The sequence below is a fragment of the Apis dorsata genome, unplaced genomic scaffold (assembly GCF_000469605.1).
Source record: "Apis dorsata unplaced genomic scaffold, Apis dorsata 1.3 scaffold_99, whole genome shotgun sequence".
Taxonomy (NCBI): Eukaryota; Metazoa; Arthropoda; class Insecta; order Hymenoptera; family Apidae; genus Apis; species Apis dorsata.
This window is the reverse complement of record NW_006263397.1, coordinates 1,359,742-1,370,658: the sequence shown is the minus strand read 5'-3', so window position 1 is coordinate 1,370,658 and position 10,917 is coordinate 1,359,742. Positions and strand designations below refer to the sequence as shown.

General features: G+C 31.7%; 1 protein-coding gene across 6 annotated transcripts in view; it reads left to right on the top strand.

Annotated features, from left to right (window-relative positions):
- The window catches only part of LOC102675811 (vesicular glutamate transporter 2-like), a 13,461-nt gene extending 3,349 nt beyond the window's left edge, over positions 1-10,112 (top strand). For 2 of the 6 annotated variants that reach the window (XM_006612189.2, XM_006612190.2), the window contains exons 2-12: positions 3,151-3,219; positions 4,035-4,093; positions 4,291-4,499; positions 5,859-6,095; positions 6,230-6,314; positions 8,106-8,323; positions 8,582-8,731; positions 8,818-8,950; positions 9,027-9,182; positions 9,248-9,333; positions 9,517-10,112. In XM_006612189.2, coding sequence (XP_006612252.1) covers positions 3,151-3,219; positions 4,035-4,093; positions 4,291-4,499; positions 5,859-6,095; positions 6,230-6,314; positions 8,106-8,323; positions 8,582-8,731; positions 8,818-8,950; positions 9,027-9,182; positions 9,248-9,333; positions 9,517-9,741 — 1,627 coding nt within the window. In that variant the 3' untranslated portion in view covers positions 9,742-10,112. Of the gene's footprint in view, positions 1-32; positions 299-3,150; positions 3,220-4,034; positions 4,094-4,290; positions 4,500-5,858; positions 6,096-6,229; positions 6,315-8,105; positions 8,324-8,581; positions 8,732-8,817; positions 8,951-9,026; positions 9,183-9,247; positions 9,334-9,516 lie in introns of those variants that run through there. The other 4 variants (XM_031508783.1, XM_006612191.2, XM_031508784.1 and 1 more) reach the window with 4 other exon arrangements.
- Positions 10,113-10,917: the final 805 nt, after the last annotated feature.

Sequence of the window (10,917 nt, the reverse complement as noted above, 5' to 3'; positions counted from 1 at the left end):
TTTTTTTTTTTTTTTTTAGATTTTTCGATATTTCATCGATAATATTCTCCTTTTATTATTTGATACGTGATTGATTATTTTGTTCTAAAAAAAAAAGAAGAAAATAAAAATTAGTGTTGATTTATTCGTACTCGTATCACGTATACTTGTGATATTTTATCGATATTTGGGAAATAAAGATTGTGAAATTTATTCGTTATTTTCATAAAAGTTCTCGCGTGATTCGACGAATGATGTAAACGCTGGTATTGGAGTTTAATCAGGAAGAGCGAAACTTGAATTAGCCACGTGCTTCGCTGTGAGTAAAAATGTTTTCCGCTTTTATATTTTATATTTACTGTGTTATGATAAAAAATGCAATTACATGTTAATCTATTTTGTAATTTTGCTTTTTTTTATTTTGTCTATTATGTACGATTGCGATATAGGAAAATATGTATAAAACGAGATTTCATAGATAGCAATGTAAAGCATTGCCTATTTATATGAATATATGAATTCCATGCGCATTAATATACTTACTTTTATGCCTTGTCATTATTAACTTTAATACATGAATTTTTATAAAAATTTTAAATCAATCGGAGTGGCAAATCGTGTATCAAACTGTTGTAGCACAAAGATAAAATAATATCAGGAAAAAAATGAAGATTAAAATTTCAATGGAAATATTATAGATAATTTCGAGAAAATACTTTATTTCGTAAACAGAATAAAAAAAAAAATAACCTTCAATAAAAATTCGTTATAAATTTTATGACTTAATAATGTGTCTAGTAATCTGAATTATGCAGGAAAAATGTACAAAGAATTCGAAGAATCGTATTGATTCTTCTACTCAAGAAACGATTATTCACACGATGCAGAATCGATCTTCGAAAAATTATGAAAGTACGATCGATTCATTAAGTTAAAGTGATCGGTTTAATGAATATAAAATATATGTAATGAGGATTTAATATCAACGTTCGATTATGTAATTCTTATATGAATAGAGAATAAATAAGTAAAAACGGCAAAGATATTTTATACGAATATTGAATGACAATGCAATTTTTGAATCGAGAAAACTCGTCTCAATTTAAATATATATTTTCGAATCGAAAAATGCGCATTGCAATTATTTTATCACTCATCGTGACTGTTAAATTAACACAATGAAAAATATTGCAAACACAACGTGATATTAATCGTCAAAGAATTTGCAGAATGAATTAAAAACTGGATTGGGCAAATATTGGAAGTGCTTACAATGTCAATTTCACTGATTTTATTCCTTTTAGTGGTCATAATAGTCGTAATGAGAAATTGCTCTTGCATTATTCAGATAATATAACGTTATATCACTGGTCTAGCTATCAATAATCAACCACCATGTTATCTTACAATTTATACGTATATTTTTTTTTTTAAAATTACAATTTAATTTTGTTTAATTGACTATCTCAAATTGATTACAAAGAATTAAATTGATTATCATTATTCATATATCTCTATCATTATTAATAAAGATATACAAAGTGTACTATAACAAGTGGATTTCAACGTTTAAAAATATAAGAAATTAATATATATGTTTATTGTAAATTTTATATTGTATTAATTCGTATCTGATGAGAGTATTTGAAATTTGGACATGATTAAATATTTCCACTGCATTGTCTTTGTAGCTATTGTTCAAGTATTTTTTGATGTTCACTCGAATTTTAAAGAAACTCCTGTCCAATTCTTCAACCGGAATATATCCAAATATTTCTATAAATATATAAATAAATATCTAATTTTATTTTTTTTAATTTATTTTTTTCGTTTCTTCAAATAATAAACAAAAAAAAATTTTAGACGGATGCATTTAAGGATGTGAATTGGGACTTATTATTTTTCGTTAGAAGATAAAATGTTGAGAGTGAAAGTTACTATCGGATAATCTCGACGCAGTTGTCCATTTGCGAAAAAATTGCAACTCTCGACCCTAAAAGAATATATTTTTTTACAAATACTGCAATTGAAAGTGACTTTATTGTAACTTTCACTCTCGTCAAAATGTTCAACTGAAGATATAATTCCATTATTGAAAATATAATTACAAATTTATTACATCTCGTAAGCAAAGCAATCAGATAAAAAAATACATATAACTTTTTTCTCATTGTTTCTGCAATACGTATTCTCCATTTATTATATATTATTCTACATATGAATGGAATACAATTTGCAAAAAACAATGCGGTATCCTCTCGTCGAAAGAATGCAAGGTCGTTCATTTTTTTGCCTTTTGCCGCGATATGAGCTTCGACCTTTCGCGAATTGATCACGAAGATCGTTGAATGCTATATGAGTTTCGTGTCGGAATTTCATCACGCCCCCACGAGTTCGCTATTAAATTCTGAACATTTTATTCCTCCATCGATCTCTAACAAGAACATGTTATTCGAGAAAGAGGGGTTGAGAAAAATTAATACGATCATGCACGTGTAAACTGGTGAAAAATTGGCTCCTTTTATCCACTTATCCATATAATTTCCTCCAATAATTTTTGTTTTATCTTTTATTTTTCGGTAAAAGAATTTGGTGTTGACAAACACACAATGTGAAAAACATTTTTTATTATTCCTAGCGAGAGAAATAGACAAGAAATTAATTAGGATCAATAATTGCTATTAAAAGGTTTATTCGCGTGATTACAGTCGAATTATGTTTGATCATTGCGTGCGCGATCTCGATAAATATATGGATTTAAGGAAGTTGCATAAAAATACGTGACATTATTGCAACATTTTTAGATAAATGTGTCGAGGTTTCAATTATAGTTAATTGATAAAAGAGAATAGATAAAAACTTCCATATATATAGAATTGCATTGAATTGCGTTTCATGTGAATAGATTAATAATTGACTGTTTAAATAATATAACAGATGTCTGCGGTAATAATAATGCATAGAGCTTAATAGTTAAATCGCCAAAGTCATTTATTCATAATGTAATGATACCTATTAATGTCTATTAGCATTTCACAGTGATTTATAAATCGCATAATTTTTTTTTTTTTTTATTTAAACCATCTATCAATTGTCCAAAGCAATAAATGTTAAAATAATAGATTTTTATATCTGGATTTAATTTTTTCACGTGTTGTTTCTCTATCCTAGGTGCTTCGTTAAGTTCTTTTTTCGATTGGAAGTGCGATCGACCGGCATAAAGATGGAAGAGTCTCAAAGGTAAGGAATTGGCTGTTCGTCAATGCAGCAACTGTGCTCATAATTGCTCATAAATATCGATTAGATGAATATATTGTCATTAAACAGTTGTTGAGACTTATACGTATTTATGTCATGAAAATAACACAATAAAAGAAAGGAGTCGAGTGTAAACGTCTATTGAATATCGAGTCTTAAGTTAGGATCGAAGAATAAGTGGATTCGGACGATCATCTGTCAAACACATCGAATTAAGAAAAATTTTTCCTCGCTTGATTAATGTCTCCTGTAGATGTTGACGAACTTTTTTTTTTTATTACGATTGTCCAAAAATCAGGATTAAGATTTTTTAAAATAGATAAATCGTGTACGTTCGTTTCCTCACAAATAATACATTTGCAAATAAATATTTCTTCGAAATAATAATTGTACAAAGAAATAGCAAACTTTAGAAATAGCAAACAAAGTATTATTACAATATTTTAAAAAAGAATTATATTATTTTATATAACATAAAAAAACTCGATCTATTTCTAATCTAACAAACAAAAAATGAAAAATAATATATATAATTATTTTCGATTCTTATTAGTTTCGAGTAAATTGAAAATAAATATTTCCTTTGTTAAAAAAAATTTATCAAAAAGAAACAATCGTTCTAAGATCGTATAGTAAGAATAATCCAAATCCGTTTTCTCTTTGATCCTATTTGACGCGTAACCATATCGCGATTGACATTTTTTCATTTCATTTTTTGCTCTCCTTCTTTTCTTTTCGTTCTCTATAATTCAATTGATTCCTTGGTTTCTATATAAAAATATCAATCTATTACGCAGATACGAAGATCATACCATATATAAGACACGATCACCCTGCAGCCTGCGAAAACTGAGAGGTAAAGGACTCTTCAAACTATCAAATCGTAAAAGATCGTACAATCTTTGCATAGAAATACAGTATTGAGTGTATCGCGAAAAAAAAAAATAAATAAATAAATATTCGAGTCATTAGAAAAAAGAGAAAAGTGAAAGTCAAATAGATAGGCTTTAAAGTGATGGTGGCTCCGATCAGAGAACATGTTCGCGTTTCCAGACATGGTGCCGGCAAGAGTGGTGCTCTATATGCTCTCCTTCTCGGGGTTCACGGTCTCGTTCATGATGAGGAACGATATCAATATCGCCATGGTGGCGATGGTGAAACCCCCATCCATGACATCGGACACCAATGTAACTGTGACGTCCCAGCATTGCTACGTAACACCACCAACGGTTATCAACAACAGCGTGCCGATCAAACTTGAGGTAAAAATCGGTGACGATCGTTACGAATAAAAAGAGATCTTGGCGTATTTTATCGATTCTCGCGACATTGGACATCGCGTGGACGTGTTAATTGTAAAATCGATGAAGCACAATTGTGTACGTTGATTTGAAATGGATAGCATTTTGCAGAAGCGAAAAATAAAAATTGTTCAACGATTTAAAGTTGAATTAAATTTTTTTCTGGTCGATCTTGGTTAGTTTCTTAAGAGATATAAGACTTCTTTTCTCTGTTCTGTAATGGACAATTAATTTCTCCAAAATTGATATCTGATGGACTGATTCGTAAAAAACATTGTTTTTCTCTTCTGGCGTGTGTACAATGGACATCGGTATTTGTAATGACGTTGCACGATTACGTTTATAGATCGTATCAATTACAGTCGATTGTAATTAGAAATCTCGTCCACGTAACGTCACGTGTCTCGATCGGCGAAAACTATGGATTATGAAATCTTATTAACAGTAGGACTTAATAATCCCTGACACTCGTTAACTCTTTCCGCCATTGGGCTGAAACTGATAGGATGATTAAAATCACGATCACATTACGATTTACTAAGACGTGGTTAGGAAGTTTGCGCGTTCTTATGCAACCATAACGTGGTATTATCGAATAGAAATCACAGATTGCAATTTTAGTCGTAGTAACTTCTACGAATCCTGTAATGCAAAATTGAAGAGGAAAGATTAATTTGCAAATATATCTATATTTTTATGTAATAACATTTTGTAATTATATTAACTGAACTAAATTCTTATCAAAAATAGAAATAATATAGGAAAAAAGACCATTAATAAAAATAAATTAATAATTATGTTAATAATTATGTTAATAATTATTAATTTATTTTTATTAATGGTCTTATGTAAAATGTTAACAAAATTTTTCTCAGAAAACCAAATCGAAACAAATATCGAACAAATTTTTAAAAAATTTTGTTTAATAAATAATAATATATAAATAAGTCAAAATTGCGGAAATGTTTTTCTTCTTTCTTGAAAATATAATTTTTCTTATCGATAAGCATTATAATTATAAATAATATGTGCTTTATCTATATAATTTGTAGATAAAAAAGATGATAAATAAAACAAAATTATGTAAATTTTTTTCTTTGATATTGTGAAATAAAAATTTTCTACTGATAATTATATATAATTGAAACAAATTTACTTTATCGATAATGAATAAGAACAAAATTGTGATGAACAAAAAAATATTAAAATATATTAATAAAAATATATTGCGAATATTTTTACCGTTTCTTTTGCAGAAATCTTCATTTCTACAAATGTGAATTAAAAAAAAAAACAAATATAAATATTATTTTTCTTCAGGATCAAGGGGAATTTGATTGGAGTCCAACCATACAATCCGCCATTAGCGGTTCATTCTATTGGTGTTACATACTGTCACAAGTAGTTGGTGGTGTGCTCACACAGTATTTTGGCACAAAAGCTGTTTTCGGCGGTTCACAACTGATCACTGCGATCTGCAGTTTATTGATGCCTTCTGCAGCAGGAATTCATTATGGATTCATGATTGCGCTTCGCAGTATACAGGGTGTCGCGAGTGTAAGTATACTTCATATTAAAAAGAAAAAAAAAAAAGAATAAATTAATAAATCGACATTGAAGAAATTTTATACACGTATATTAATCCTTATTATTAATCTTTCAAAATGAGTCCATTACCTGTGTCCATTTAGGGACTCACATGGCCCGCGATGTACGCCATTGTCGGACACTGGATCCCGCCAGTGGAGAGGTCACGTTTCATGTCTTCCTTCCAAGGTAAGTATCATCCTCCCTCTATTCTTGTACATTGTAACGAAAATTCGACACGCACGCCGCCAGAAATACACGAAACTATAGAAATCTAATTTCAATTCCGTCTGATCGTCATTCTTCCTTTTCTTTTTTTTTTTTTCTCCCTTTTTCTGTTTTGGTTTCAACGATATGGATAATGATTAATACAGTCTGACGCTTCTTTCAGAATAGGAGAAGCGGAAGTTCGAATGAGAAGCACATTTTATCCTATAAGAAAAGAGAAAAAGATAAACGAAAGGTTTTGTTATTTTCAGTCAAAATTCACGGATCAACAGATATATACATATACATATAATACGTATTATTATATGTTGATTTTGTTGATCGAGAAAAGGACGGTTCTTTCATTTTCTTCTCTGATTGCTTTTTAAGCTCCACTTGGTTGCATTCGCCGGAGCGAGGGGTATACTCATCAGCAACCGCTCAACAGCATGAGAAAGGCCCGAGTATACTTCCAGCTGGTAGAATCAGCCGGGCAATCGACAGCAACACGTTTTGTATACACGTTATTTCTCATTGTTATCTATTTTATACTGTGTCAGTCCTGCCGACTCAGCGAGAATCTATCATATACGCCTTTGTTCACAACCGGCCGATGTAATAATCATCCTTCTCACTCAAACTTACCGGAAACGAATGATAATAACGATGATTTTATTTTGTTTTATATATTTATATACCCGTGTGTATACACACATTTTTTTTATATAAATATATATTTTTTTTGTTTCCTTTTCATTCGCGTCGTGACGGCCTAGCCTTGGTGCGTGCAATATCTCTCTGCTATTGTCGATTATGCGAATCGTTTATGATCTTTTGTTTCGCTGATTATGCGTTATATTATTATTGATCGTATGTAACTTCGTTCTGATCGGTATATTGACGTAGCAGCAGAGGAATGCGAGTTCGTATGTGTTACTATCGTCATGAAACCCTGTACCATGTTAATAATCAAGGCTGGATTTGAGATAAGAGAGAAAATTATACCCCTCAAAGAGATTCATGTGTGATGATCCAGTTTTTTCTCGAGTCAGCTTTATTATCAATGGATAACGCACTGAAGGTGATTCAATAGTTATTCATAATGTAATTGGAAAATTTATTAATTTTTACAATAATATTATTTCCTAATATACTCTCTTTGCTTTATATATAAGTCTTTTTATATTCTTCTCAAAAAACATTTTTAATGATTCTAACGATCATTAAATTTTATCTCCATATTTTGCTGAGAATCTCTTATAAATTCGTAACCTTTGATATATCTTCAAACTAATTAGCACGTTGCTCTTTCTCGTAATAAAACCATGGTCGATAAAGCATTTAATAATTATCGAATCATCCTCGTATAATATTCATCGAAATTTTCGAAATTGCAATAGAGAACGTCGAATGGAGACATGAACCTCTTTGATAATTTATAAATTCAAGTGAAACGAATTGAAAAAAAGAATTCAGGAGTGAGTCGGTTCGAAGGCGTTCGTTGGCGCTCTTGATATAGTTTCAGGTATAGAAGTTTCATTGTTCCACTGTAGACACAGCATCGTCTCACGTGCGCTCATCCTCATCCCGTCGTACTAAGTCACTACTTGAATCGCTTTACAGGGTGAAATATACGCCACCGCTGAAGAGCGATCGTCGCCACGCATGAATCGTACACGAGCCAAGGCGAAGCCATTCGACAAGCATCATGTTTCAGCTTCCTTCCGGGTTGTGGGGTGAGCTACTCCTAACATCTAGATTATCTATATTCAGGGTTCAGCTTTGGCATCGGGTTAACCTATCCACTGTGCGGATTCATCATTGCTCACTTCGGATGGAGAGCCGTCTTTTATACTACCGGCAGCATCGGTATGATCTGGTGCTTTTTCTGGTACTTCTTCGCCTTCGACACGCCGGCCTCTCATCCCAGAATATCCCAGCAGGAGCTACGATACATTCAAGGAAGTGTAGGGAATCAAGTTAGAGACGAGGTAAACCGGCGATGTTCGAATATTCTTTCTCTAATTCTAATAATTCTAATAATCAAGTTTTAACAGGAACGAGAATTTTAAATTTTAAAATTATACAAATTTTAAGTGTTGGATGTAGGCTCTTTAAAATTCTTCGTAGTCAATTTTCTCGAAAAACGAAAATTATTCTATTTATTTTTGTACGAGGAATCAATCTCTATCTATCAAACATTTTGTGTTTGATTAATTCTTTTTTTTTTTTTTTCTTTTCGTTCGAAGAGTATGCCAGTTCCGTGGAGGTTCATTCTTACATCCTGGCCAGCATGGTCGATCGGGATAACAACGTTCGGCAGGATCTGGGTGCATTATATATTCATCATCTCTGGACCAATGTACATGAAAACAGTTCTAGGATTCAGCATCCAAGCGGTACACGCTTGAAACATTTTTTCAAGTATTTTCTTTTTATAAATTATATCGATGATGAGAATAATTTATTATTATTATTATTTCAGAATGGAGTACTGTCTGGTTTGCCATTCATCTGTAGTTATTTCAGTTCTGTTGCATTCTGCTATATAGCCGACGTTCTGATCACACGACAGATTTTGTCGTTGACGAATGTCAGAAAAGTGTTCACCGCCTCTTGTACGTATTCCTTAGAATCAACTTTCTAAAAATATTCCTCGTCAATAGATCGTGTAACGCCAAGATTGTTTCGCAGCTCAAGTAGCTCCTGGTATAATGTTGGTGTTAATTGGCTATCTGGGCTGCGACATCGTCCTCGTTTTAGTGGTCTGGTTCGTAGCCGTCACTCTTATCACTGCTGCCTATGCAGGAGCTATGGCAAATATCGTCGATATAGCGCCAAATTTTGCTGGTAAGTGGCTAATTAAATATTGCGAACGATATTTGCTGAATTATCACGTGGCTCGTTGCTATTAGGACCAATATTGGCGTTTGCACAGACGATTCATATGTCTGCCAGTTTCCTATCTCCCATCGTAGCTGGCCTCCTTACCCAAGAAAGCGTGAGTAAAAATTTTATTATATTTTATTCAGTTGAACTATTCAACAATTCAACTTCTTCGTTCATTCGAATCCCTTTTCCCTTTGATATTATCTTATCTTTCATTTACAATCATTAAATTTCCCACTTTTTCGCACAATGTACTCAGTATTCGTACTCAAAAGTAAGGAAATTCAATTTACAGCAAGCCCTTGATGCATGGAGGCAAGTATTTGGGGTGACAGCTTGCGTCGCGTGCGCTACCTATATCGTTTATCAAATCTTTGGTACGGGTGATGTCCAGCCGTGGAATTATCCTGATCAAAAGTATCCTCAATCTGTACAAGAAGACTCTCAGCCTTTAAACGAATCACCGCAAAAGAACGGAAAAATTGTCACATCTCTGTCAAACATGTCCGAAGAAGCGTAACACAATCGATTTCTCTCGTTGAACGAAGAAAGAAAAAGCGCACGGGTTACGTGACAACTATTACGAGTATTTCTCCTTGGATCTCGAGGAAAAGGCAATCTAAAATTATATATACATATATATATGTATAAGTTTTCGACGTGAAAATGTTTATTTTTTTTTCTCTCTCTCTGTATATCTATGTAAATAGAGATGGTAGTGTGTAAACTGGAGGAGGAGTTGATATAGCACTCAGGGTAATATAAGTAATGTTGTAACGTTTCAAAGAATATTTTTATGAGGACAGTCTCGGGTAACGAGCAAAACGCTTCGTTTATTCGCCAATTTTTGCGTTTGTGAAACGAAGTGAAAGCACAAAAAAAAAAAAAAAATAATGATTGCGTTCCATTTCTTACGATCCGAGACGATTATTTGTCCACTTGCCGTCTCTGTGATCAAACTTTTTTCTCTCTATTTTCCATCTAACAGGGTAGGATGGATCTTATAGAACGTAGAGCACCAAAGCAACAGTTTTCAAGGCTGCAATTTTTAACAATTTTTAATTAAAAAAATTAGGATCCATAAATTTGTTCAATTGTTGATTTTAATAATTTTCGAAGATTTTTCAACAAAAGACTGATCGATTTCTTTCTGATATACACTCGTCCAAGTTTGGAAGCCGTTGCTCTTTGTGTTCTTTATTTTTTCAATATCTCTCTAATATAAATTAATATTTTAAAAATGGTTTAATTCATAAGATTCACGATTTTTTTCCTTTTTTTTTCTTTTTTTTCATTATTGCTATTATTGTTGCGTGCACTACACATTGTTCGTAAAATCTAATAAGCTATTATAATTAGTTTCTTTCTACAATTTTGCCGGTGATTTTATTAACTTATTAACTTATTAAATCGATATTTTATCAACTTGTTAGATGCGTAAGAAAGAAAAAGAGAAAATCCAAATACGCTGTAGAATAGAAGTAGTGAAATTTATAAGATGAAGAGAAAAAGACAGATGAATTATATAAGTATACTATACTAAAAATTGATGCCTTGCCTTAGTCACAATTCTTTTTTGAATTCATTGTAAGAGAACACGTAATATACTTACTTTAGTACTTATATTCTGCGATAAATAAGTCTCATTGTTATATCATTGTTAATATTTACTAGTCATGTTTCGTTGAAAAAAAAA